The sequence below is a fragment of the Lonchura striata genome, chromosome 8 (genome assembly GCF_046129695.1).
Source record: "Lonchura striata isolate bLonStr1 chromosome 8, bLonStr1.mat, whole genome shotgun sequence".
NCBI lineage: Eukaryota > Metazoa > Chordata > Aves > Passeriformes > Estrildidae > Lonchura > Lonchura striata.
The window spans coordinates 15,999,538-16,025,935 of record NC_134610.1 but is presented as its reverse complement, the minus strand read 5'-3'; the positions used below and the strand labels follow the sequence as shown (position 1 = coordinate 16,025,935).

The 26,398-nt window shown below is 58.4% G+C and overlaps 4 protein-coding genes across 4 annotated transcripts; 2 read left to right on the top strand and 2 right to left on the bottom strand.

Moving 5' to 3' along the window:
• Positions 1 to 23: 23 nt before the first annotated feature.
• On the bottom strand, positions 24 to 2,510 carry STK16 (serine/threonine kinase 16). The gene is made up of 7 exons (XM_021526258.3): positions 2,397 to 2,510; positions 1,477 to 1,696; positions 1,271 to 1,404; positions 1,075 to 1,195; positions 908 to 1,003; positions 716 to 837; positions 24 to 627 (listed from the first exon to the last, which is right to left on the bottom strand). The coding sequence occupies exons 1-7, from the start codon at positions 2,480 to 2,482 to the stop codon at positions 489 to 491; spliced, it is 918 nt and encodes a 305-aa protein (XP_021381933.1). The 5' UTR covers positions 2,483 to 2,510; the 3' UTR covers positions 24 to 488.
• A 421-nt stretch (positions 2,511 to 2,931) lies between these two features.
• Positions 2,932 to 8,521, top strand: GLB1L (galactosidase beta 1 like). The gene is made up of 16 exons (XM_021526257.2): positions 2,932 to 3,185; positions 3,605 to 3,777; positions 4,098 to 4,248; positions 4,488 to 4,548; positions 4,818 to 4,912; positions 5,298 to 5,478; positions 5,567 to 5,625; positions 5,752 to 5,873; positions 6,051 to 6,091; positions 6,392 to 6,510; positions 6,624 to 6,698; positions 6,773 to 6,862; positions 6,994 to 7,107; positions 7,391 to 7,522; positions 7,852 to 8,067; positions 8,144 to 8,521. The coding sequence occupies exons 1-16, from the start codon at positions 2,988 to 2,990 to the stop codon at positions 8,360 to 8,362; spliced, it is 2,046 nt and encodes a 681-aa protein (XP_021381932.2). The 5' UTR covers positions 2,932 to 2,987; the 3' UTR covers positions 8,363 to 8,521.
• Positions 8,522 to 8,554: 33 nt separating this feature from the next.
• Positions 8,555 to 15,465, bottom strand: ANKZF1 (ankyrin repeat and zinc finger peptidyl tRNA hydrolase 1). The gene is made up of 16 exons (XM_077784979.1): positions 15,424 to 15,465; positions 14,902 to 15,027; positions 14,502 to 14,611; positions 14,030 to 14,132; positions 13,450 to 13,634; positions 13,056 to 13,171; positions 12,787 to 12,940; positions 12,339 to 12,561; positions 12,059 to 12,160; positions 11,722 to 11,877; positions 11,522 to 11,629; positions 10,852 to 11,116; positions 10,258 to 10,369; positions 9,982 to 10,149; positions 9,812 to 9,882; positions 8,555 to 9,233 (listed from the first exon to the last, which is right to left on the bottom strand). The coding sequence occupies exons 2-16, from the start codon at positions 15,020 to 15,022 to the stop codon at positions 9,113 to 9,115; spliced, it is 2,115 nt and encodes a 704-aa protein (XP_077641105.1). The 5' UTR covers positions 15,023 to 15,027; positions 15,424 to 15,465; the 3' UTR covers positions 8,555 to 9,112.
• A 714-nt stretch (positions 15,466 to 16,179) lies between these two features.
• ATG9A (autophagy related 9A) lies at positions 16,180 to 26,150 on the top strand. The gene is made up of 14 exons (XM_021526251.3): positions 16,180 to 16,333; positions 16,557 to 16,600; positions 17,926 to 17,990; positions 18,288 to 18,449; positions 18,553 to 18,694; positions 19,597 to 20,345; positions 20,649 to 20,802; positions 21,019 to 21,198; positions 21,996 to 22,241; positions 22,532 to 22,752; positions 23,149 to 23,266; positions 23,439 to 23,661; positions 23,798 to 23,940; positions 24,047 to 26,150. Exons 1-14 carry the CDS (start codon positions 16,231 to 16,233, stop codon positions 24,050 to 24,052), a joined length of 2,556 nt encoding a protein of 851 aa, XP_021381926.1. The 5' UTR covers positions 16,180 to 16,230; the 3' UTR covers positions 24,053 to 26,150.
• The last annotated feature ends 248 nt before the right edge of the window (positions 26,151 to 26,398 follow it).

The window sequence follows — 26,398 nt, the reverse complement described above, 5'->3', positions numbered from 1 at the left end:
GCAGATAGAGACACAGCCACAGCTCTGCAAGAATGTACTTTACTTCAAACACAAGGCAACAACGGTGCCAAGAGCAATGGCAGAGTGGGCACTCCCTCTGCCTCCCTCCAGCACAGCACCGTAATCCGGCCCGCAGCTCTGCTCCGGGCAGCAGCAACCTTCCTGGGGCACAGGGCTGCAGGACAGTGGCTCCCATGCCCAGGAGGGGTCCCACAACATCCCCTTCTACCACCCCCAGGGAAGGTGGCAAGGGACCCATGTTTAGCAGCAGATCACATCTCCACAGCTCAGGGGCACAGACCAAGGCCCAGGCAGCAGCATCCAGGGTACAGAACACTCCAAATCCAACACACCTCCAGCACAGAGCAGCAGCTCTCCTCCAGGGCATCAATCCCCTCTGCAACAGGTCTGCAGGGCAGCAGGGATTAGGGTAGCTGCTTTTCCCCTGATTCAGCCTCACGACGTGTCACCACTGGAAGGAGATGGGCTCAGATCTGTGTGGTGTCCTGTCCTGCTGGTGCCGGCTGCAGCCCTTCCAGTTGGTGTAGGATTTCATTTATGCTGGGTCTCTCCTGGGGGTTCACTGTCATCATGGAGAAGAGCAGGCGTTGCAAGGCAGGTGAGTATCTGGAAGAAAGACGGCGAGGGGAGGACCCATGCGGTGCACAGGACAGGGGGCCACCCAAGAATGGGGTCACCCTCCCCAGCCCCTCACCTGGTTGTGGAAGGCAACGTGAGGGGGTTCTGAACCGCCAGAGCCACACTGTCACCCTTCTGGAAGATGGCATCATAGGGGCCCTCTCCAAACATCATGCAGTACAGCACACAGCCTAAGGACTGGAGCGTGGTGGTGTCAGTGCAGCCCTGTGGCAGTGGGATGGGGGAGGCCAGAGGGCTGGATCCTTACCCAGATATCCGTACGCTCATCTATGACACACTGGCTCGGCACTGTGAAGAGCTCAGGAGCACGGTAGGAGATGGTGCAGCGCTGGGCAGCCCAGTCCTGCAAAGAGGATGGGGATGAAGGGACTGGGGTAGGGACAGGCTCATGGGGTGACATCCCAGGCCACCCACCTGCACAGCCATGGCCTCCCGAGAGCTGTTGACTTGGATGCGAGCTTTGTTCATGGAGCCCAGGTCCATTAGCACAGGCTGGTCATCCTCATCCAGCAGCACATTGGTGGGCTTGAGGTCCCTGTGGGAATGGACATCACTGAATGCCCACTGGGGCCCCTGCCAATCCCCCCAGCCAGTGCTGCCACCCCCTCACCTGTGTGCATAGCCCTTGCTGTGGATGGCTTGCAGCCCACGGCAGATCCCATGGAGGATGAGGAGGATCCGCTGCTCTGGCATGAAGGTGCCTTTCTCTCGCAGTGCTTCCACCTCTCTCCAGAGGGTTCCCCCCTGGCAAATACAAGCAGCTGGTCACCACTGCTGCTCCTGGGGTGGCAGGGCAGCCAGGAAAGCCCCCCTCACCTTCACATAGGGCAGGAGAAGCCAGGCTTCGTGCTTGGTGCCCTTCTCCACCATGCAATGGGCCACCAGGCGCAGGATGTTGGGGTGGTCGAAGAGGCCGTGCATCTCCACCTCGTGCAGGGCAGCCTGGCGGTCTTCCTTGTCGTGGCACAGGATGCGCTTCAGGGCGTAGAAGCGCCCATCCCGCAGCCCCTCCACCAGGTCCACATAGCTGAAACCCCTGCAAGGAGTCAAGAATAGCATGGGCTGAGGGCTGTGACATCCATGCTGGGGCCCTGTGCCCAGTCTCATCTACGGGCACCCAGGGGAGGAGGACAGAGGGCGGCAGGAATTCCCCACGTATGTGTATCTCTCCGTCTTGCAGGCACCTGTGAGGAACCCAAAGCATTCCCTCTCTGTATGAAAAACCCCACTGGCTCAATTGTCCCCATTCCCATGGCTCTAAGCACCCACTTCTGAGAATGACCAACCCCCCCAGTCACTCATCAGGAGAATCATCTGTCATGCACAAGCACCCCTTACGCTGAAGCATCATCCCTCGCCAAGCCCAAGTACTTCCCCAAGCTGATCTGACCTCAAGCATCTCCCCACCCTGCCTGAACATCCCGTGCCCGTCACCCCATGCCCAAGCATGTCCTCATGCACAACCATCCCCCATGCCTAAGCATCTCCCACTCCTGAGCATCACCCCAATGCCAAATCATCTCCCATGCACAAGCATCCCCGTGCCCGAGCTCCCGTACAAGCACTCCCAGGCCCGCGCACCTCCATGCCCGAGCATCCCGCATACACAAGCACGCCCAAGCATCCCCCCACGCCCGAGCACGGCCCCGGCCCGAGGACCCCTCCTTGCTCGAGCATCCCCGCCGGAGCACGGGGACCCCCCGCCCGAGCCCCCCGCGCCGCAGCCCGCCGCGCACCCCTCTGCCAGGCGGTGGAGCAGGAGGTACCGCGCTCCCCCCAGGCTGACGGTGCCGCGGGAGCAGACGCACAGCGTCTGCCCCATCGCCCGTCCGCGTCATCGCCCGGTGCCGCGTCACCGCGAGTCACCGCCGCGTCACCCGCGGGCGGGGCGCCGCCGCCTCCCGCTGCCCGGGGCCGCCGCGGCCCCTCCTCCTTGCGGCGGCGCGTCCTGCCCTGCAGCACCTCCCCACAGCCCTGTCACCAGCTCTGCCACCAGCTCGAGCCCTCGCCTCGGGGACGTTTTCCTTTCCCTCACCAGCAGCAGCCGCAGCAGCCCTCCGATCAGAGCTACAGCCGAGCTTTCCATGCCCACCTCTGATGGAACCAGCGGGCTGAGTTCAATGGAAGGAAAGCGGAGACACTTTCAGGAGGCTCCTTGTCCCCTCACCTTGACTGTCACCCCCACCCCGCTGGGCACCACAGGTGTGCCCGCCGGCCGGAGCTGGCTCGGGCGGCGTTGTGCCGCCTGCATCCCCGCTGGGGTGGGCTTTGCGGGGGCTGATGCGGCTGGCCGGACGCGGAGGGTCGGAGCCGCCCACCCCTTTCCCATGGTCCCGCCCCAGCTGTTCCAGCTGGCCGCTCTTGGGAGCGGGAGAAGGAAGCGCTGGCCGAGAGCCTTCCCGGCTCATGTGATGGTGGTGGCCACGTCCAGCCCCGTCCCCCATCCCGGGCCTGCCGAGCGCCCGGCGAGCATGGGACTGCCGGCCCTCGCCCTGCTGCTGGCAGCGGGGCTCCTGCACACGCAGGTCAGCAAACAAGGGTGGAAAGTCTGGGGAAGCGCATAGGCCTGAGCTGTGAAGGAGCGGGTGGGACGCGTTCCGAATCTGCCTTCCCGGTGCGTCTCCCTGCTCGTCGGGCGATAGCTCCCTCCTGCAGCAGCCCGTGTCCTGCCACAATGTCCCAGCTTGCATTCCCAGCTCCTTGCCTGCTCCCTGCCACCCCAGCAGCACCGTCCCCACAAATGCCACCAGCTCAGCCGCCGGGTGTTTGATTAGCGGGGAGGCTCAGCTCCTCCCTCCTGCTCTCCCAGGACAGTTTGGCACCCACTTCGGGCGAGGGCTTCTCCAAGAACCAGCCCCATCACTGTCTGTCCCAGGAAGCACAGGAGGGGGCAGCTGGGCTCGGGGAGGTTCTGAAGGCCTCCAGCTCTTCCCTTTACCTGCAGGCTTCCCCTTTGGCACGCTCCTTCCAGCTGGATTACGAACACAACTGCTTCCGCAAGGACGGTGCCCCTTTCCGCTACATCTCGGGCAGCATCCACTATGCCCGTGTCCCACGCCCTGCCTGGAGGGACCGGCTGCTCAAGATGTACATGAGCGGGCTCAGCACTGTGCAGGTGTAAGCCATGGCCACAGCCCTGATGGTGCATAGCCCACAGCCACCACGGGGCTTCTGGGATCAGTAGGAACAGAGACAGGGGTGTTGTCTGACCACAGGGAGCAAGGTCCAACACTTGCACTTGGCTGTGACCCCCCGCCCTGCTCACCCCGGCCAGACACAAGCATGAGTGTGGTCTAGTTCCAGTCCAGCCCGAGTTGCCATACTCAGCTCAGGCTGCAGGCCAGCTCCCAGAAGCAGAGGGACCAGCTGGTGGGATGGTTCCCTGTCATGCTGGGGTGTCCTTAGCCCCTGCATGCTGATCTCCCCTCTCACTACAGCTATGTCCCCTGGAACTACCATGAGACACTGCCAGGAGTTTATGACTTCACTGGGAACCGGGATGTGGAAGCCTTTCTAGACCTGACAGCTGAGCTGGGACTTCTGGTGATCCTGCGGCCAGGGCCCTACATCTGTGCAGAGTGGGAGATGGTGAGCCCCGGCCCCTGGCCTGGCACAGAGGGTGCTCTGGGAAGGGCACAGCAGGGTTGGCCCTTCTGGCTGTCACGCTGACTCCAGTGCTGTGCCTGCTGTGCCAGGCTGCTGCCCCACAGGCCACAGGCCGTGCTGGTGCCAAGCACTAGCATTGCACTGGCCGATTTCAGCCGTGTGCAGGCCCAGGCTGCTAAGCAGTTTCTCTGCCTCCCTCTCTGCTGTGTATGTTTCTCCAGGGTGGCTTGCCTGCCTGGCTGCTATGGAAACCAGACATCATCCTGCGCACTTCTGACCCTGGTGAGAATCAGCACATGGCTCTGGCCACCATATCCTTACAGCCTGGTGCCAGTCCTGGCATTGTCTCCACACATCTGCCAGCTGTGCCTCTGTGGTCTTTCCCATCATCTTTTCCATCCTTTGAGAGCCCCATAGTTTGTACTCCATCTCCACTTCCCCATCACACTTCACCCTGCCCCATTCTGCTGTGTCTTCCTCCTGGCAGGCTGGCTGCAGGTGGGCTGAGGTGGATGCTGCAGCCAGCTCCTGCCCTGCCTCTGTGCCTCCAGTCTACCTGGCAGCTGTGGACTCCTGGCTCCATGTCCTGCTGCCCAAGATCAAGCCACGCCTGTACCACCAGGGAGGGAACGTCATCAGTGTGCAGGTGAGGTGCTGTGAGGCCCAGCCCTGTGCCCTGCTCTGGGTTGTCTTTGGATGTGCCCCAAAAAGCCACCAGTATCCCCTACACAATGACCTTACCCAGCAAAGCTCAGATAAATCTCTCCCAACTTCTGGACATAGATTTAAGTCCAAGAGCTGGGAATCTGAGGTACCTGCCATCACCACAGCTGTGGTTTGAGGGACACTGACAGAACTGGAGCTCACGGTGGGACTGGAAAGTCATACTCAGGACCCCCCTGGGGGTTGTCAAGACATCTGATGATGTCCAGGGGGAAGGGGGGAGGTTGGTGCTCATCCCAGTGGGCAGTGGGACCTGTCTGCAGCCCTGCCATGTGCATACTGCATACCAGTCCCTGCGCTGCTTGCAGGTAGAAAATGAATATGGGAGCTACTATGCCTGTGACTCTGGATACCTACGGCACCTGCTGGGCTCCTTTCGGGCACTGCTGGGCAGCGAGGTGCTGCTCTTCACCACCGACAGCACGCGAGCGGAGGAGCTGCGCTGTGGCACGCTGCAGGGGCTCTACGCCACCGTCGACTTTGGGCCAGGTATCCCTATGAAGGAGGAGGAGGAGGAGAGAGAGCATGTGGGTCCCTTCTCTGTCCTGCTCAAACCTCCCTCTCTCTACCTCCACAGGATCCAATGTCACAGAGGCATTTGGTGCACAGCGCCGCGTGGAACCCAAGGGGCCCCTGGTGAGCTTGGCCTGGATGCTGTGGGGGAATGACCCACGACGGTTTGGGGGAGGCAGAGGCTCCAGACAGTGAGGCAAGAAGGGGTGCTGGGCCCAGGCTGCAGGTGACAGTCTCTTTGTCCTCCAGGTAAACTCTGAGTACTACACGGGTTGGCTGGACTACTGGGGCGAGGCACATGCCAGCACCAGCGCAGCGTGGGTGGCCCAGGGGCTGGAGGACATGCTGCAGTTGGGAGCCAACATCAACATGTAAGTAGTCAGCTGGCAGAGGGCACAGCCACCAGGGGAGTGGGCATCACCTCTTGCCTTCATCCCACTGGGATCAGGCCAGCAGGGACTGTGGGTGCTGGAGGGGAGGGGCAGTGCCTGGTGAGCCCCTGCTGGGTCTGTGGGGTTGCTGACCAGGCTCTCTGGGGTGTATCACAGGTACATGTTCCATGGAGGGACGAATTTTGCCTACTGGAGCGGTGAGTAGAGCCTTGGTCTAAGAAGGGAGGGGCACACTGCAAGGCTGGGGGACTTTCCTTGGCCATCCCTGAGAACCCTGCTTCAGGGTCTTGTTCTGTCCTATGGGACAGGTTGACACATAGCCAAGGGCCCTGGAACCCAAGCTTGTCTTCTCCTGGGGACTCCTTTTGTGCCTATGCAGGGGCTCACAGTTCTGGGTCATGCCCCCCACATTGCACTGCAGCCAGCCTGGGGCTGGGTTTCCTGCCCTGGGCTGTGCCACAGCCCCTTCCTCCAGCTCACACCACTTCCGTGGCCAGGTGCTGACTACAAGGGCCAGTACAAACCAGTGACCACCAGCTATGACTATGATGCCCCCCTCTCGGAGGCAGGAGACCCCACCGAGAAGCTGTTTGCCATTCGCACGGTCATCAGCAAGGTAACAAACCTGGCAGGAATGAGGGGGCAGTACTGGGCACTGCTGTTTGTGTACCAGCAGGGCAAGGGACATCTCCCTGCTTGCCATGGGGCAGCTGACAGTCTGCCATTCAGTTCCAGCCCCTGCCAGTTGGTCCGATGCCACCTGCCACCCCCAAGTATGCCTATGGCTGGGTGGCCCTGCGGAAGGTGAGTGCCTGTCCCGAAGGCTGCACTGCCCCATGGTGGCACTTCAACTGCCCAGCACCCATCCCTCTCTGCAGCATGCTGACCTCCTGGATGTCTTGGATGTGCTGTGCCCCTCTGGGCCCATCCAGAGCCAGTTCCCTCTCACCTTTGAGGCCCTAAAACAGGTGAGAGGCTGGGTGTAGTGGTGGACACTTGAGGAGATGCTCCTGTCTGCCTGGCCCTGGCTCTGGGGCAGAGGAGCAGAGCTCATTTCCAGCTCTATTTCCTTCCTGTGCCACTGCACCGTGTCCTGCAGGTCCATGGCTTTGTGCTGTACCACACACAGCTGCCCTGGGATGTCCCAGACCCAGCCACACTGGGTGCTCCTCCCCACAGCATCTGTGACCGTGGCTACGTGATGCTGCAGAAGGTGAGGCTGTGGGAGGACACCAGTCCCTGGGACAGTGCTCCAGAGGGCTGTGGGACCTGCTGGCAGTGGGGCTGTGCCATGCCAGGGTCTTGGGGATAGCCAGTGTGCTAAAAGCCATACTGAGCCTTTGCGGGGTGGCTCTTGGGCCCAAATTTGTCTCCCCTCAGGGCAGAGAGCAGCCCTGGCTCTGGCGGACTGGCAGCAGGATGCTGTGTGCTTGCTGGCAGTGTTGGGGGTAGTGGGATCTGAACATGGGCCAGCAGCACTGACTTTGTGGCTTTAGGAGTACCAGGGAACGCTGGAACGGGACGGGCAGACACCACTGCATGTAACGGGCAGAGCGGGGGACACCCTGGACATACTCATGGAGAACATGGGCAGGATCAGCTTCGGGGCCAATGCCAGTGACTTCAAGGTAAGGGGAGAGGGCCCTGAGGCTCCAGAGGGGATGGCCAGGCAACCCATGAGACCAAACAGCCCCTCTCTACTGCCACCTGAGATAGAGTCCAGCCTTGGTGGGGCTAATCCCAGTCCTGCTCCCTGGTTCCTCTCAAACCTCCCAGACAGGGCTTAGAGACTAGCACTCCTCTCCTACTTATGCTGCCACAGCTGCCAGGGCCCTTCACTCCTTGGAGGAGATCCCATCCCACCTTCACTGCTGCCAGGGGGACACACCCTGGGGTTGCCGAGTGTCCTGACTGTGGCATATACTGCTGCTTCATTTCCTCTCCTGTTCCATCTCAGGGCTTGCTGGGAAACCTCTCCTTGAACTCCAGGCCTCTCAGCAACTGGCTGATCTATCCCCTGGCCATAGACACCGCAGTCCAACAGGGCTGGCCTCACGCTGCTCTGCCAAAATCAAGCAGTGAGGGCCAAGTGGGGCCAGCCTTCTACACTGGGACCTTTGAGACACCTGGCATTGCCTGGGACACCTTTGTGAAGTTCCCAGGTTGGAGCAAGGTAAGCCAATGCATAACTGGAAAAGGGGTAAGAGTGGACCAGGACACAGCTCATTCCCATCTTCATCATCTTCCAGGGACTGCTGTGGATAAATGGCTTCAACTTGGGCCGGTACTGGACCTGTCGTGGGCCCCAGCAGACCCTCTTTGTGCCTGGCTCGGTGCTGCACGCTGGCCGCCCCAACAACATTACAGTGCTGGAGCTAGAAGGGGCACCTCCCACTCCTCTCTTGCTCTTCCTTGACCGACCCCTTTACAACAGGACACTTGGCTGCAGCACCACGGCCACAGATTAAACACTGCTGGGCACCAGCCTTGCCTCTCACTGGGGCTGGGGAGATGGCAGGGGGCTGATGAAGCACAGGGGCTAAGGAAAGTGGTACAGGTCCTGGCACAGACCTCTGGGGACACGCAGGGCCCGTGCTAATGAGTAAAGGACCCAGGCTTGAGCTTGATTTACATGTCAATGCCACACTCATCCCAAATAGTTCCAGTGACCATGCTGATTCCCCCATGGCCAGGGGGTCAAGGCACCTCTTTATTGACAATGCAGGCGGAGGAAGTAGTTGCTAACATGATGGCTGAGATGCTGGTGGCAGCCAGGAGAGGAGAGGTAAAAGCACAGCCTTGATGGTGTCCATAGGCGTGGCTGCAGGTAGCTCGGGGCTGCACGGTCTGTATGTGTCAGGATCTGTCCTTACACCTACAGATAGCAACCTATGAGGTAGCCATGAGAAAAGCTGGCAGCAGGACCCCTGGCTGAAGCCAGGCCACCACACTAGTACATGGACTAGTCCCAGCCTCTCACACTAGTGCATGGACACATCTGTTATTAACTTTGCTAGAGTCTCCACCCAGAGTGATATTCATGCCCAGAGCCTTGCCAGAGCTTTCCTGGAGAGTGATATGGCCAGCTCAGTCCCTCGGACCACTGCTGCTCCAGGTTCATTGCTGCTCCCTGCTGCAGGTTCTCCCTTGCTGCACGGCCAGTGCTCAGCCATGTCCCCACCACACTGGTCCTTGGCAGGTGGCAGCAGCCTCCAGCGTTAGGTGCGGCCAGCCTGGGACCGGCGGTGGGTTTGCAGGCAGGTCGTGGAACAGAAGGAGAAGTCGAGGTAGTGGAAAGGGATCCGTCCCAACAGGGACTCTCCACAAAGCCAGCAGCGGCTGCAGGAAAGAGCAGAGCTGGCCCTGAGCAAAGGGGACACTTGCAAAAGAGTCAGAAAAGGAAATGATTCTCTGCCTGGACTGTGACACAAGCCACCAGCAGCACAAGGGAGCTGGGGCTCCTCTAGTCTCACGGGGCTGATGTGCTCACCCAATGGTGTGGCCAGTCCATATTCCCTGGGGGAGATGCTCTGTTGGAATGTGATGTGAGGTATTTTGAGGCAGAATGAACATGTAGGGGGGCTTGGCCCTATAAAGGTTTTAAAACCCTGCCCAGATAAGCATGAGGAGTGTTGGCTGCCAACAAACCTGGTGGGGTGGCAGAGGAAAGTAAACAGGAGTGGCTGGGGCATTGGCTTGCTGTAGATCTGGCTGCAAGTGGACCTAGTCATCCTGAGCAAAGTATTTTAGGGGAGCAGGGCAAGAGAGGGAGGAAACTTTTACACAAGCACTACTGGGAATTGAGTGGTCAGGAATAGCTTTGGACTGGAAACGAGAACTGGAGCAAGAAAGGGTAGGGAACAACTGTACTGACATGGGAGAATTTGTCTTCAGAGCCATGCTGCTGGAATGGTTACCTGATGTTGGCAAGAGTCGTGCTGGTGTCCTGCAGCTGTGCAGCCAACCTCCGCTCAGCAGCCAGTGCCCTCTGGGAAGAGAGACAGCTCAGCCCCTGGGAGCTGCTGTGCCTAGAGCCCACCACATCAGCACTGCCCTATCTGGGTTGGATCCCCTTCACAATCCTCACCTTCTCCCTGTCAGACAGAGCTGCAAACCACTTCTTCTTTTCCTGCTCCTGCTCCCAGCGGTGCTGCTCCTCCTGCTGTGCTTGCTCCCGTTGCTTCCGCTGGGCTTTCTGTGCCCGCTTCTTCTCCAGTTTCTTGGCCTCCATCTCCTGTGTCAGGGGCCCGGGCACCTGAGGGCAGACAGCATCTCCCACTGAGCCTGGGGCAATGCACAAGTGGGAAAGGAGAGCTTTGCCCTGGGGTCCCCCTTCCAGGGAGGGCAGGGGGCAGGCACCCACCTTGGCACGGCTGTAGTCGTATTTGTCTGGATGCTCCACCATGAACTTGCGGAAGGCATTGCGGGTCCGTCTGTCAGCAGAGACGCAGTATGGGGTCCTCTCCTGCCTGTCCCTGTGAGATGAGGGAGACCAGCTCGCTCACACTGCCATCTTACTGTCTGCATCCCACTGGGTTGTGAGCCCATAGACCCCCCAGAGATGAGCAGTGTGTACTGCAGACCACAGTATCACAGCCAAGGAGGGGAAAGTTCCTTAATCTAATACCAGAGTCCTCCAAATCCTCCAAGTTTTTCTTGCCTGTCAAAGCCCCTGCATGTGGCTTTTGTCTCATCCTGGCCCTAGGAACTGCCTACCAATATACCTGGGTGCACTTTGGGGCACTGCCCACCTGCTTCCATGCCAGACCAGGCAGGCAGAGAGGAGGGTGGTTCAGGTCCTACGCCTCCCCCAAAAACCCAAGACATCCCGGGTTACAGAGACCAATACTGGCTGTCCCAGGACAAGAGTGGCACCAGTTTCCTGTGGCTGAGACAGGAGTGAGTTGCAAGACTCCCACTGCAGGGGTTGTGAACCACTGGTGCCCTGCAGCCATACCTGAGGGCAGGGTCTGCCCCTGCCTCCAACAGCAGACACACAGCCTCAGCCCTGCCAGCCTGTGCTGCCACGTGGAGCAGGGTGCAGCCGTGCTCGTCCACGGGCTGGTTCAGCAGGGAGCGGGCCACATCCAGAGACTCCCCATCCTCACTGGGCCCTGGCAGGCCCCCATTCTCTGGCACACCCAGGAGGTGCCGCAGTGTCTGCACATCCCCTGTCTTGCAGGCAGTGAACAGAGCATCACAGAGCTGGGTCTGAGGGTCTCCTGTGAGGGAAGAACAGGAGGGGTGTCCGATGGGCAGTCTGGGCAGAGCAGCACTCTGGTCTGACTAGGGAACAGACACAAGGCATCAGCTTGTTAGCTGGATTTGGGCACTGCAGGATCTCCAGCACCTTCAGAGTCTGTGGCCACGTGCTATGGCATTGCTAGGCACTGTTGTCAGCAAACAAGTCTCCTGAAGTAAGACCCACTCTAATCCCCCCAACACACCTGGCTTAGCCAAGTGCTGCCTGGCCTCCTTGGCTCCAAACACACAGCTCACTCAAAGGCACCTGACTGCACTAAAGACTTGTCAGACACAGCTGTTCTGGGCATCTACATGACAATGTGCTCTTCACCCCACTGAAAAGCCACCAGTAAATGGGGCAAGCATCCAACAAACACACTTACCTCTGTTGCTCCAGAGAAGGAGCCCAGCCTCAGCCTCCCCGTGAAGCTCTGTCACTGGCTCCAAGTCAGGCTGCCCACACTGGTATCCAGTCTCTTTAGCACAAGGCCCTGCACAGGCAACAGGTGAGGAAGAGGGTCAGAGTGAGCCTGCATCCCAGCCATGGCCTTCTTACACTGCCCCTGACAGTTCTTCCCCTCACCTTTCTCCACCTTCTTGTCCCTCTTCTTCCTCCTTTTGCGGTTTCGCTTGGGCATCACTTCAAACTCTCGGAGGTCCAAGGTCCCCAGTGTCACTTCTACAGTCTCCAGTTCTCCTGTAGGGCTTTCTTCCTCCTCTTCCTCCTCCTTCTCTGGGGCTGAGGGGGGGTGATAAGACTGGGGCTAAGGCTCCACACACAGAACTAATCACTGGGGGCTCTCAGCCAAGAACACCCTGTTTTTCTCCTGTCCAGCCGCACTCTGAAGCTGCAAATCTGGCCCATGCCATAACATCAGGACCTTCCTGCTTGCTCAGTCTCTCTCCGTGGTTCAACTCACCAGTTGTGTCCTTCTGAAGGGAATCCACCTCTGCCTTTTGCTGCCTCTTCTGCCAGACCTTCCGGGGGGACCCAGTGATGTCCTCCAGAGGTGTGTCCTTCCCTGGGCAACAAGGGTGCTCCCGTCATTGCCTGAGGACAGGGAGCACCCCATGTCTCCAGGGACTGAGGGCTGAAGAGCTAGCACCTCCACCCCATAGGGCAGCATCCCCTAATGTACAAGGGACCACGTCACCCTACCTGCCCCGACCCACAAGGAGAGTTGGACTGGTCCAACTCACCGTACACCTGCAGGCTGGCCAGCATGGCGTGGACTCGCAGCACCTCTCGCAGGGTGGCCCTGCGGGTGCTGAGGGGAATGTGGCAGATGCGAGGGTCCCCTCGGGTGAGGGGTGGGTTCCTGCCACCGAAGAGCAGCGCACGGTTGTGACGAGGGGCCCGGAGGAAGATGCGCTGAGCTTCGCTCAGGTGCTGTGCCCAGGCTGCCAGGAGGTCCTGAATATCCTGGGGAGAAAGGAGAAGCTTTATGGGATTCTGAGCACACTATGTGGGCAAACGTAGCTCCGGAGCAGGGACAAATCCAGAAGAGAGTAACCTCAGTTGGGCCCTGCCCCTTTTCCAGAGCCCACCACCCCTGCCATGCTCTCCAGCAGCAGTGTGGTACCACCTGCCAGAGGCAGCCAGGAGCACTCTCCCTGCCAGGAGCCCAGTTCTGTGGCGCATCCTCACCTTGAGCAGCGCGGCCTCGTTGTAGCGGCGCAGGGAGGCCCCCGCCGATCTGGGTGCTGACCCTGGGGTCTGGGCATCCCGCAGGCCCTGGGCTGTGCCCCGCCGTGCTCGCACCGTGTAGCGGTGAAAGGTCTTGTGCTCCTGTACCTGCAGGCTGTGCAGAGGGGCAGGCACAAGCAACAGAGCTTAGTGTGTGTGGCATTAACATGCGAAAGCAGCTCCAGCTGGCTGTGCCCAGAGGGACAATCCCGCTGTCCCCCTGTACTCACCCCCGGAACACTGCTCCTGCGAAGTGCCCGCCACCCATCATCAGCACAACCCAGCATGTGCTTGCACTGAGGTTCTGCAGTGATGCTGTCAGCTCCACCGGCTCCTCAATGTCACCCTGATACACAGACACCCTTGCTAGCACCCATGGCATTACCTCTTTACCTCTTGCTGTCCCCAGGACAGAGACCAGCCTCTCTGCTAGCACTGGAAACAGGTTTCTGGGAGCACCCCAGAGCCAAATAACAGGCCGCCAACAAATCTGGGGCTCTGACCTGGCACCAGAGTCCACCCTTCCTATCACAGGAGGTTGGAGACTGTCAGAGAGACATCCACACCTGAGTGCCACCCACCTTTTCTGGACTCCCTCTCCCAAAAAGCTGGGCTGTGACTTGCCTTCCCAGTGACCAGCACGCAGCGGTACGCAGAGATGAGCTGGCCCTTTGCATTGCGGAATAGCACTTTGTGGGAGCGGGGAATCTGGGGTGTTGGGGGAGTGTCACTGACAGAGGGCAGCAACTCTGAATCACTGCTCACATCAGAGCTATCAGAGTCGGATCCTGAGATGCTGGAAACATCACCTGCAAGGAAAAGATGCAGTGAAACAAAGCCAGGATTATTAAACAGCCTCCCCGAAACTCTGTAGGTGACATCAAGGGCACTTGCAGAGTGCCCATGACCCCAGAAATGTTCTTTCAAATAACCCTATATATCACAAACAGGCTGTGACCTGGGGAGATAGGAGTTGGGAGCTCTGGATCCCCAGACATGCTTAGGCAGGGGTTCAGTTAAAACACCCCCTTCTGCCTATAACAAATCCTAACAGCTCAGGAGCAGTGCTGGGTCCTGAGAAGACCTCACAGGGAAAGAATAAAGGAAAACATGTGCTAGCAGAGGACTTCACCCCTGTACAGAAGAACCCCAGTGAGGTTGCTGACAGCCCCTGGGCTCCAATGCAGACAGTCCATCTCCTAACCTGTGCGGGTTTTCTCCTCAAACACCTCTACAGGCAGTGTCTGGCGCCCCAGGAGTCGCTGCTTCAGGTTGAAGCGGTGCCAGTCAAGACGGTAGTGCTCAGTCTGTGGAGAAAAGGAGTATGAGCTGGCAGCATCTTGGTGGTCCACGAAAGCCATCACCACCAAAGGGCATGAGGTGACAGACCCCAAGGATTAAACTGATGCCGGGCTCCTTCAGCAGTCCTGATTGGAAAATCACAGTATATTAAGGAGTTACCCATGAAACAGTTAACCTCAACAAGTACAGGCTTGTGCTACACTTACCCTTTACTTCCAGTAAATAATACCTTTAACTGATAACATACAAGGTTTAAGTGCCAGATCCCAATAGGTCATGAGCAAACAGTGGGCAAACAGCACTGGGCTGCACCATGCACAGCAGGATCCCACCAATCATGCCAGCCTCACTCCACACTGCTCAGTCCTTCTCACCTGCTCCTCCCGGCTCCCAAACACCTGCCCGCAGGTCAAGCAACACATCCTCTCTGGCACCTCGGAGACCCCATGGGCCTTCTCCTCACAGCTGGCTGCTGCAGGTTTCTCTGGAAGCACAAGGAAGGGCTCTACACAGACAGCCCTGCGGCTGCACCGCAAAGAGTGGAGCCTGCTCGGTCCCTCCTCAGCCAAGCCAAAGAAACCTATGGTTGAAGGAGCTTTGGGGACCTTGGGGTGTCACCAAAAGAAAGCCCATTTACCCACCCACCAGGCAGCTCCCTTGGCCAAGCTCCGGGGTGATCACCCAAGCTGAGTTGGGGACAGAACACCAAATCTGTGTGGACACGAGCTTAGTCAAATAACTTCCCCCCCAACGTTCCCGCGGAGCCCCACGCACCGTGGCTCGCAGGTGCCAGCTGGGCAGCACCCGCATCCACAGCAACTCCGGTGACAAGGGTCAGCCCGTGCAGGAGCTCGGGGTCCTGAGCGGCGTCAAACACGGACCTGCTCTCCGGCATCGCTACTGCTTCCAGCGGACGGGACAGCGCCTGAGTACTGAGCCCGTCGGGAAGACCCGCCAGTGACCGCCCCGACACCCGCCACGGGCCCACCGCTCTGCCCCCGTCCGAGCTCTCGCAGAGCTCTCGCCGAGTTCGAGATCCCCCTTCCCCAAGCCGCCGTACCCCAGCACCCCGCAGCCGCCGTACCCCATCAGTCCCCCGAACCCGCGGACTGAACCCGCCGTACCACATCACTCCTGCAGCCGCCGTACCCCATCACTCCCGCAGCCGCCGTACCCCATCACTCCCGCAGCCGCCGTCCCCCATCACCCCGCAGCCGCCGTCCCCCATCACTCCCGCAGCCGCCGTCCCCCATCACCCCGCGGCCGCCGTCCCCCATCACCCCGCGGCCGCCGTACCCCATCACCCCGCGGCCGCCGTCCCCCAGCAGCCCGCAGCCGCCGTCTCCCATCACCCCGCGGCCGCCGTCCCCCATCACCCCGCAGCCGCCGTCCCCCATCACTCCCGCAGCCGCCGTCCCCCATCACCCCGCGGCCGCCGTCCCCCATCACCCCGCGGCCGCCGTACCCCATCACCCCGCGGCCGCCGTCCCCCAGCAGCCCGCAGCCGCCGTCTCCCATCACCCCGCGGCCGCCGTCCCCCATCACCCCGCAGCCGCCGTACCCCATCACCCCGCAGCCGCCGTCCCCCATCACCCCGCGGCCGCCGTCCCCCATCACCCCGCGGCCGCCGTCCCCCATCACCCCGCGGCCGCCGTCCCCCATCACCCCGCAGCCGCCGTACCCCATCACCCCGCAGCCGCCGTCCCCCATCACCCCGCGGCCGCCGTACCCCATCACCTCGCAGCCACCGTACCCCGTCACCCCGCGGCCGCCGTCCCCCATCACTCCCGCGGCCGCCGTACCCCATCACTCCCGCAGCCGCCGTCCCCCATCACCCCGCGGCCGCCGTACCCCAGCACCCCGCGGCCGCCGTACCCCATCACCCCGCGGCCGCCGTCCCCCAGCAGCCCGCAGCCGCCGCCGTGCCCGCCCCGCCGTGACGCGCCCCGCCGGGCCCGGAAGCGCGGCTCGTCACATCCCGCGCGCCCGTTGGCCTCCGCGCCGCACCCGCTCAGCGCCGGGCACCGTGCCCGCAGCCGCGGGCGGGGCCGAGCGGGCCGCGCCGCGCCGGTGGCGGCGGCGGCGGCGGCGCGGGGCCCCGCCATGGCCCACTTCGAGACGCAGTACCAGCGCCTGGAGAGCTCCTCCACCGAGTCTCCCCCCGGTGGCGGCGACCTGCTCGTCCACGTCCCGGAGGGCGCCAAGTGTGAGCGATGGCACCGGCACCGGGGGTTGGGCCTGGCCGGCGGCGGGGTGCGGAAGAGGCCGGGACGCAGGGGCGAGGCTGGACACCGAGGGGAGCCGGGGTGGCGGCTGCGGGGCGGCTCTGGGGCCTGGGGGGCAGCGGGCGAAGGGGTAGGTTGTGCTGGTCACAACGCCAAGGGTGGGTGTGCTGAGGACCCCTCACCCTGTGCTGCTTCTTCCTTCAGCTCCGTGGCATCACATCGAGAACCTCGACCTTTTCTTCTCTCGCATATCCTTTTGTAGGGCGAGGGTCAGGCGGGATTTATCCCCTTCGTCCCGGCTCTAAGTACGGGGAAAACATGGAACTTTGTGTAACTTGGAGCTTGGGCAGTGTCAGCCATCCCTGCAGGATGCTACACAGGCTCAGAGGGGCTGACAGAACCCCCCATGCCTTGGGACTCTGTCACTTGACGCAGGGTCATACACGTGCTTCTAGGAATTCTTGGAAAAGTAACGATGGTAGTGTTGTCATTACAGTTAATGTGTTATATTCTTAACAGGATATTATTGCTAGCATGGCATTTACAAGTAGTACAGGATTTCTGTAGGCAGAATCAGTGTAGTACAATTTTATAAGTAGCATAGAACAGAAGTTTATAGTATCTCTTAGTTTCTGGCTTCTAATCATCTGGACTCTTTACTGTTCTAGACATACCTTAACATCTGGTTTTGTGCATCAATATAAATATCGTAATGTAGACTCAAAAATCACATTAAAAAATTTGAGTAATTTGCCTAGTTCTCATTAGAAACAGATGACAAAGGGGGGAAATGCCTGGCTACTGAGTGTCCTGGGTGTCACTGTCCACAAGCAGCTGTGATACAAGTTCCCACTTAGGATTTGTAACTCCTTGATTTTGTGAATAGTTCTCTGGGTGCTGTTAATGCTTCTCTCTTCAATGATGGGGTCATCACCTCTGTTGGGTTGGCCAGGTGCCTGGGACCTTCAAGGACAGCACAGAAGAGAGTAATCAGCCTGGTGCCAAGGAATCTTGAGGCCCATAGGAAGGGAAAGCAGAAAGCCATTTGATTTATCTACTTGGTTCACAGGACTTTCAGTGCCTGATAACTGGGGAAAGGGTGACCCACTAACTGGTGACACCCTCGCTGGGCTGCTTGCCTTATGAAATGGTGTTAGTTATGCTGACCACATTGCTGGGGGCAGGAGCAGATACCAGGTGGCACTAAATGCATTTTTGTCTGTCTCTATCTTGTCCTGCCCTACCCTGCCTTGCCCTATCCACTGTTATGCAGCCTGAGTGCAGGCTGAGTTTCTGCTCTGTGCTGAACAGACTCCCACTACGGATGTTGAGTGCAGGAAGAAAGGAGCATGAACAAAGCCAAGTCCTTCTACCCCAGCTATGCTTTACCTGGGCAGAGTGTGTTTTTCTGCAGTGGGGAACCAACTTGCTGATGAGTAGAAGTGGGAGAGAATTTTTCTTGGTGGTGAAGGGAGACTTGGCTGAGGAGCTGTGGAAACCAGTGGGACAAAAGCCTCTTCATCCTTCATCTGAAAAGAGTCTCCATGCTGTTTTCCTTGACTGTAGCTTTCACGTCTATAACCTGCATCAGAAGAATGGCTTCACTTGCATGCTTATTGGAGAGATCTTTGAGCTCATGTAAGTGCAGGTTCCCCTGTGTTGTGGCTGTGACAGCTGCTGGGGGACCGCCACAGGCACTTGTCAAGACTTGCAGCTGTGTAGGTGGAAGGGCTCCTCTCATAATTGTCCTGTATCCCCTTCATCAGGGTTTTCCATGCCCCAGACCTGCATTTCACTTTGAGGAACTGTTGCTTGTGGGCGTTCCTGCTGCCATGGCTGTGGGATTGCATCTCCGTGGCATATGACCCTGGCTGCTGGCTGTTTTGTAGTGGAACAGAAGGGTGATTCTCTCACAACACTTCTCTTTTTTCACAGGCAGTTCATCTTTGTGGTGGCATTCACCACCTTTCTTATCAGCTGTGTTGATTATGACATCCTCTTTGCCAACAAAGCATTAAATCACAGCCAGCATCCCACTGAGCCCATTAAGGTGACTCTGCCAGATGCTTTCCTGCCTCCAAATGTCTGCAGTGCAAGGTAGGGGCAGTGGAGGGCATGTTAGCCACTGCTCTTGTTTTTATAAGTACTCAGGGCTCCTGTCTGGGCCTGCATCCCACTACTTGCCTCTTCTTGCTTGCAGAATCCAGGCAAACAGCTTCCTCATCTGCATCTTGGTGATAGCGGGGGTTTTCTGGATCCACCGACTCGTCAAATTTGTCTACAATATTTGCTGCTACTGGGAGATTCACTCTTTCTACATCAACGCCCTGAAGATCCCCATGGTAAGTCGCTGATCCAGGGGCTGCCAAGGGTCATGGGAGGCATTTGCTGGCGGTTACAACTTGCCTTCATGCCTCTCCTCTTCTCAGTCAGACCGAGCATTCTTCCCTCTGCTCCATAACCACATGATCTCCTTTCAGCCTCTTTTCCAGCAGCCAGTTTATTCCGTGTTAACCTCTCTGTGCTCAGTCTGCCTCTCTGCCTGCTGGCGCATGCCTCTGCCATATGCCACCCAATATGCGTATTCTTCAGCGGTGGTCTTTTCTGTGATGCTTTCCACAGAGAAGGTATAAGTGAGGATATCCTCATACCTCCCTGGGATATGGACAGCCTCAGCTTCCTTGTTTACGTGGGAGGCTTGGAGCTACTTAGTTGTGAAGGTCACACAGGAGATCAGTGTGTCACAGATGGGGTTTGAAGCTTGTGTATACCTCCTAGTCCAAAGTCCCTGCTCTGATGAACATGAAAAGGCATTTGTGCATCCTTCGGAGGGAGAAAGTATCTTGAGAAAGGTGGGGTGAGCTGAAAGGCTTGGTTTGTTCCCAGTTTTCTCTGGGACACTGCTTAAGTCCCTTCCGTGTTTATTTCTCCCTGCTGACTCCAGATTACAGCTCTGGGAGGAATCATAGAAGCCTGGCCCTGTGTTCTTCAAGGAAGCTGGTGCATGAGTGGCTGGGAAACAGTCATCTGTGCTAATCTAGGGGGTAAAGGGCACAAAGGCAAGGTGTGGGGTTTGCCTGCTGCAGGCTGAAGTGGTGCCAGGAGGTGCCTCATGTCCTGGTGTTGCATGCACTTTGTCAGCACCCCAAGGTGTATGCTGGGACCTGCTACTTCAATGGGCTGAGCCCGGCTTCTGTCCCTGGATACTTCTTGCTCCTAATCTTGCTGTTTGCCCACCTTCCAGTCCACCCTGCCCTACTACACCTGGCAGGAGGTGCAGGCCCGCATTGTGCAGATCCAGAAGGAGCACCAGATCTGTATCCACAAGAAGGAGCTGACAGAGCTGGACATCTACCACCGCATCCTCCGCTTCAAGAACTACATGGTGGCCATGGTGAACAAGTCACTGCTGCCCATCCGCTTCCGCCTGCCCCTGCTGGGAGACACCGTCTTCTACACGCGTGGGCTCAAGTACAACTTTGAGCTCATCTTCTTCTGGGGTCCTGGCTCCCTCTTTGAGAACGAGTGGAGCCTGAAGGCTGAATACAAGCGGGCCGGGAACCGCCTGGAGCTGGCTGAGAAGCTCAGCACTCGCATCCTCTGGATTGGCATTGCTAACTTCCTCCTCTGCCCCCTCATCCTCATCTGGCAGATCCTCTATGCTTTCTTCAGCTACACGGAGATCCTGAAGCGGGAGCCGGGCAGCCTGGGTGCCCGTTGCTGGTCTCTCTATGGCCGCTGTTACCTCCGTCACTTCAATGAGCTGGATCATGAACTGCACTCACGCCTCAGCAAGGGGTACAAGCCGGCTTCCAAGTACATGAACTGCTTTATCTCCCCGCTTCTCACCATCGTGGCCAAGAACGTGGCCTTCTTTGCTGGCTCCATCCTGGCTGTGCTCATCGCTCTCACCATCTATGATGAGGACGTGCTTGCGGTCGAGCACGTCCTGACCACGGTCACCCTGCTCGGGGTGGGCATCACGGTGTGCAGGTGAGGTGGGTCTGTGCTGTCCCCATGCTCCTGGCAGCACTGTAGGGAGCAGTGAGGCTGGCAGCAATTCATGTAAACATGCTCTTTGCTTGCAAATGGATGTGAATCTGTGTGAATGAGGGGCATGGCTGGGAAGAGAGAGGTAGTGATCCTGGATGCAGTGGTTGTATGGTGTGAGGGGCTGATCTGGTCAGAAGATTATAGGTAGAGCTGTGATATGGGCCAGTCACCCTGCCCTCCCAAGATGACATCTCCCATGAACTGAGGTGTAATGCTGTGATGTTTCCCTGTCCTGTCATGCAGGTCTTTCATCCCTGACCAGCACCTGGTCTTTTGCCCAGAGCAGCTGCTGCGAGTCATCCTGGCACACATCCACTACATGCCTGACCACTGGCAGGGCAATGCCCACCGCTACGAGACCAGGGACGAGTTTGCACAGCTCTTCCAGTACAAAGCGGTGAGCTTGGCTTAACTGTGAGGCTGGGGACTTACCCCCGTCACAGGATGGAGAAGGTGCTGGAGAGCTCAACAGCTCCTGGGCTGATAGAGGAACAAGGCAGCATCCTCAGAGATACCTGCCCCAAAAGATGGAGGGCTACCTCTGCAGTCTGTTTTGGCATTGTGGGTTTTTTGACCCTCAGGTTTATGCTGAACCCATCATTTCTGTGCTCAGGTCTTCATCCTGGAAGAGCTCCTGAGTCCCATCATTACCCCTTTGATCCTCATCATCTGCCTACGGCCCAAGTCCTTGGACATTGTTGACTTCTTCCGTAACTTCACCGTGGAGGTGGTGGGCGTGGGTGACACCTGCTCCTTTGCCCAGATGGACGTGCGGCAGCACGGCCACCCTGCGGTAGGTCCTGTGCTGCCCACCAGCATGTCTGGTCTTTTAGACCCACGAGATGCCCGAACTCACCTTTCCTGGCAGCCCACAGCCCAGCCACCCACCTCTTGGTAGGGTGTCTGGGTTTGGCAACACAGGTCACCAGCTCCTGAAGGCTCCTGTGGCCCAGCTGTGATTACTGATTACTGACCAGATGCTTTGGGAATCAGGCTGTATCATTCTTTAGTGTCATTGCCTGTTTTCACAGCCAAGGGTTCTGTGTCCTCATAAGAGTGGAATGTGGACATTTAGAAAGTATGACCACTTCTCTCCTGCTTGTGCTCAGGAGAGAAGCAGTCTAGAGGAAATGGGAAGCATTTTCCATTATGAAGAATCTAAGATGGAGGGGAAAAGGGGTCCATCTTTTTTGTGTGCCTGGGAATTTAGGTTACTTGCCTTGGGAAAGACTTCTAGTAACACAGTCATGAACTAGGAAGGAAGTGAGCTTATTATGGCAGGAAGCTTTTAAGAAGAGTTATTTGTTGACTGTAATATTTCCTGTTTGTCTGACTGTTCCCAGCTCTCCAGTTCCCTTGCAGCAATTCATGTTCTGGGATGGAGGTGGAACAAACTGTTTGTTGCTTCTTCCCCAGGCTGAGATGGCCAAATGAACGTGGGGACTTCTGGTGTAGCACCTGCTAAATGGGGAGCCATGGCCTTGCATGGGCTGGCTGTTGCATGCTTTGCCCAGACTGATGGCAGGAATCTCAGGGCTGGCAGGGTTGTAGAGCAGATCCTGTCTCTCATTACCTGTCTCTTGTCCACAGTGGATGTCAGCAGGAAAGACGGAGGCCTCCATTTACCAGCAGGCTGAGGATGGCAAAACGGAGCTGTCCCTCATGCACTTTGCCATCACCAACCCCAAGTGGCAGCCACCCCGCGAGAGCACAGCCTTCATCGGCTTCCTGAAGGAGCGAGTGCACCGGGACAGCAGCGTGGCACTGGCTCAGCAGGCTGTGCTCCCTGAAAATGCCCTCTTCAGCTCCATCCAGTCCCTGCAGTCGGAGTCAGAGGTGCCCAGGCTCAGGGCATGTGGGTTGTTCTTGGGGTGCTTGCTACATGCTGGGAAATTCATCGTCAGGCCCTCTGGGTAATTTTGCCCTTGCCTGGGATGTATCTGGGGATGAAAATGTGGTAGATCAGCACTATCTGGGACATTTCTGGGTTTCTAGAGAAGATAATAGGCGGTCCTAGAGCCCTGTGAGATGGGAGAGGGGCCAAGATAGCCCAGCTCTGTATGTCTGGTGAGATCAGTCCTCCAGCTCTACACAGCACAGTGGCTCTTTCTCTTTCAACTCTGCAGCCTCACAGCCTGATTGCCAATGTGATAGCAGGCTCCTCAGCACTGGGCTTCCACATGAGCCGGGACGGACAGGCTTCCCGCCATCTCTCAGAAGTGGCCTCGGCTCTGCGTTCCTTCTCCCCGCTCCAGTCTGCTCAGCAGCCTTCCAGTGGCTTCCAGGCATCTGGAAGGGATGGAGAGGGGGCCCAGCCTCGTGGTGCCTGTGCCATGACAGCCTCTGGGTAAGCTGCTGGCTGGAGAAGGGCAGCCAGATTCCTTTACCCTTTGCCCAAATGCCATCCTGTTGTCCTAGATGCATGGTGGCATTTCTCTCTGCAGCCTGGGCTGCAAGGGACATTCACAAGCAGAGTTAGACTGAGGTCTAGGTGCTGGTGCCAGCTGCTAAGACTGGCCCCAAAGGATAGTGTTTGGGTCCTGTTGTTCTCCTGTAGGTACTACACTGTGTAGGGAAGAGGCAGTGCCGTAGCCGGGCTTGTGTATTTTGGGAGATGCTGCAGATGGGTGTCTTTGTACCCAGTTCAGGAGCAGATCTCTGTGAGCCTGACATTAGTGTGGCGAGGGGCTGGGCACTGTGGGGGCACCTGGACAGGAAACACTACTGGTGTGTTCTGTGGCAGTGCTGATGCAAGGACCGTGAGCTCGGGGAGCAGTGCCTGGGAGGGTCAACTGCAGAGCATGATCCTGTCGGAGTATGCCTCGACTGAGATGAGTCTTCATGCACTCTACATGCACGAGGTGAGCAGTTCAGAGCTGGGCTGGCCGGAGTGGCATGGAGCAGGGAAGGCAGGACTGGGTTGCCCTCTCTATTGGGATGAGAAAACCAGTGTGTATGCTTTGCTGCGGAGAGGGTGTGTTTGGGCATCTGGTTACTCCCACACAGCTGAGTCACTCGTGTTTTGGCCTGCAGTTGCACAAGCAGCATGCCCAGCTGGAGCCCGAGCGGCACACTTGGCACCGACGAGAGAGTGATGAGAGTGGGGAGAGTGCCCACGAAGAGCTGGAGGCTCAGCGGGGCGGCCCCGTCCCCATTCCCCGCTCTGCCAGCTACCCCTTCTCCTCACCGCGGCAGCCTGCCGAGGAGACAGCCACACTGCAGACTGGTTTCCAGCGGCGATACGGTGGCATCACAGGTAAGGGAGCCAGGGCAGAGGTCCGAGTTGAGGTCAGGTAACCAATGTCCTTTATGGACTGGCACAAGCAGCCTGCCTGCTACTCGACACTGGCAGTCCCACAGGTAGCTAATCTAATTTCTTGCCTCTCTTGCAGACCCAGGCACAGTGCACAGAGCCCCATCACATTTCTCCCGCCTTCCTCTGGGAGGCTGGGCCGAGGACGGGCAGTCAGCGAGGCACCCAGAGCCTGTGCCAGAGGAGAGCTCGGAGGACGAGCTTCCACCACAGATTCACAAGGTAAGGGTGATGGCTGTGGCTGAGAGGGGCAAGGTGTACTCTGATGCCAGGCTGGGGTGCTGGCAGCTGGTCCCAGTAGGTGCCACATTCTCTCTTTGTCTTGCAGGTATAGCCTGGTAGACTGGGGATCTCATGGGGTTTGCAGATTGGGAGCCACCTGGACAGCAGGTTGTGGCATGGGCTTGATTCTTCTCCTGTACTGAGTGGACATTTTGTTGCCATCAATTGCTGAAGAGACAAAACTGCCAGGCCAGCATCTTTGCTGTGGCACCTTGTGTCTAGCCATGTGTCAAGTCAACGCCACTCTGACTTGTGGGGTGAATGCGTGTGTGAGTACATAGCCGTGTCTGTGTTCACATCTGTGTCGTCCGTGTCGGAGGATCTCTGCAGAGCCTGTGGAAGCTGATGTGACGGGACTAGCAGTGAGGAGCTGCTGGTGGACTGGATTGGAGGTGGCAGCAGCAGCTGATCTTCAAAGGGATGGGAGATGGCATCAGCTCCATCCAGACGTGCGCCCAAAGCTGGGACCTGCTGTCAAAATGAGGGCAGGAGTTGTTGAGGGTGATCTGAGGGAGCTCAGCCTGCAGCACCACACTGCCCTGCCTGCAGCCCAGAGAAGGTGCCTAGGACCACGTTAGTCCTCCCAGAGAGGACCAGTGTTGTGCCTCTCAGCCCAGAGCAGGACAACAGTGGGGCAGTCACCCGCCCCTCTATCCCAGCACCCTGCAGAGGGATGGGCCCTGGTGGCTGCTGCTGGTATGAGTACAGGTGAGATAGAGAGCTGGTGGGAGCGGCTCTGGTTCAATCCAGGGATGCTACAGCTCTTCCCTGACTCATGACAGCTGGCCCATTCCCTGCATGCAAGAAGGGGTCATTGGAGTGATGCTTCTGTGCCAGGGCAGCAGTATCCTCCCCATGTATGGCACCTATGGGATGTGGGCTACTAGTGGGCCCTCCTGCAGTGTCAGAGACCCCACTGTGGAGCAGCACAGCATCTACTGGGAGTGCTCAAAGCCCAACCTGAAGGTCTTGTGCTCTGTGTGTTGGTTCCTTTTCTCCAGGCACAAAAAGGGCCTTTTTTTCCCATGCCCAGGTGCTGTATTGGTTCTGTCCTTCTGATGCAGCTGTTCCTGTGGAACTGGCTTTTCCTCTTCCCTGGCAAAGGCTTTGGCTCATCTCGAATCTTGCCCAGAGGTTGCCAGCTCTTTCTTTCTTCCTGAAACCTTCCTTTTGCTTACAAAGTGGTTTCAGCTGCTGTGGAGACCATGCCACTGTCTCATGCGTGGCAGAGCAAGGAGGGGCATCCTGAATCCGGAAGGGAGAGGCACACCTCAGTCCAGGCTTGGGATGGTGGTGGGGAATTAGGATCACAGCTGTGCAATGTGGCCTCAGACAAGACCTTCCCACCATCCTTCTGCTTTCTCTCTTTTCTCTTTGCAGCTTCTGGGGAATTGAATCCCAGCTAACTCCTGCCCACGACTTATTTTCCATTCATTCCCCTTGCTTCTGGTAGGGGCTGCTTGCTTTTGTCATGCGCTCTGCAAGCACTGCTCATCCTCCTCTGCTGTCTCTGGAGTCCAGGGCCATCCCTCTTCTCTTGCCAGGGTTATTGCCCTCTGCCCTTTGAGCCTGGGACAGCTGTAAGCCACCTGCTGCCAGCATTTCTGCACCCTGGTAACCTGGGCATGAGCAGGGCCTGGGGGCTTGCAAAAGGGCAGGCTCTTTGGGGTAGCAAAAGATGTATTATTGCTGTGGGGAGGGCTGGGCAGGGCTGGAGCTACAACTGCTCTGGGGTCTGTATGAGATCAGAGTGTTCTAAAGCAGAGCTCAGGGTGGAGATCAGCTCTTAATTGCTGGGGTCAGGGCTCTGTGTACCTGGGTGCTCTGGGCCTATGGGACACTGCGTCTGGGCTTCCTAATGGAGGTGCTGCTGGTCTGTACAGCTGAATGGCTGAAGGCAGTGCCCTGGGGCAGAGCAAAACTCTGTATCTTTCCCTGGGCTGGCAGGAAGGAGAGGCCAGGCATAGCAGGCCCAAGTCTTTGCCGCATGATTTGCTTGTGTCGTCAGTGTCCCATGTGCATGGCGAGCCACTCTTCCTCATCTCCTCCTGAGATGTGCGGGCACGGAGGTCCTGGGGAGTGCAGTATCATAACCCCGTGCTCCCGCTGTACAGCTGTATAGCCGTCTAATAAAGATGGGGTGTATCATCCCTGCCTGTGTCCGAGTCTCCCTTCGCTCTGTGGTACCGTGCAGCCCACCTGGGCCTGGCCTGCGATGGCAGCAGGAGGCTGGGAGGAGCCTGCCGCCTGCTCCGAGGCTCTGGGAGCTCCCAGGAGCGTAGTGACAGCCGCGGGAGGAGCAGGGGCTATATTTATCCCCGTGGGAACAGTGCCCCGTCCTGCCTGACCTCTGTGGCAGGAGGCCCCGCAGGGGCTCCGGGGCTATCGCGGCTCGGCC

Coding starts and splice junctions, on each gene's coding strand:
- STK16 (XM_021526258.3), bottom strand. CDS start 2,482: ATGGGGCAGACGCTGTGCGTCTGCTCCCGCGGCACCGTCAGCCTGGGG. Junction 1,196..1,270: donor AGCAAGGGCTATGCACACAG/GTGAGGGGGTGG, acceptor CCATTCCCACAG/GGACCTCAAGCCCACCAATG. Junction 838..907: donor ATGAGCGTACGGATATCTGG/GTAAGGATCCAG, acceptor ACCACGCTCCAG/TCCTTAGGCTGTGTGCTGTA.
- GLB1L (XM_021526257.2), top strand. CDS start 2,988: ATGGTCCCGCCCCAGCTGTTCCAGCTGGCCGCTCTTGGGAGCGGGAGA. Junction 3,186..3,604: donor CGGGGCTCCTGCACACGCAG/GTCAGCAAACAA, acceptor CTTTACCTGCAG/GCTTCCCCTTTGGCACGCTC. Junction 6,699..6,772: donor GCTGGGTGGCCCTGCGGAAG/GTGAGTGCCTGT, acceptor CCCTCTCTGCAG/CATGCTGACCTCCTGGATGT.
- ATG9A (XM_021526251.3), top strand. CDS start 16,231: ATGGCCCACTTCGAGACGCAGTACCAGCGCCTGGAGAGCTCCTCCACC. Junction 17,991..18,287: donor GGAGAGATCTTTGAGCTCAT/GTAAGTGCAGGT, acceptor CTTTTTTCACAG/GCAGTTCATCTTTGTGGTGG. Junction 20,346..20,648: donor GTGGGCATCACGGTGTGCAG/GTGAGGTGGGTC, acceptor CCTGTCATGCAG/GTCTTTCATCCCTGACCAGC.
- ANKZF1 (XM_077784979.1), bottom strand. CDS start 15,022: ATGCCGGAGAGCAGGTCCGTGTTTGACGCCGCTCAGGACCCCGAGCTC. Junction 10,150..10,257: donor ACGACTACAGCCGTGCCAAG/GTGGGTGCCTGC, acceptor GTCTGCCCTCAG/GTGCCCGGGCCCCTGACACA. Junction 9,234..9,811: donor ACGACTCTTGCCAACATCAG/GTAACCATTCCA, acceptor TCTTTCCTGCAG/CCGCTGCTGGCTTTGTGGAG.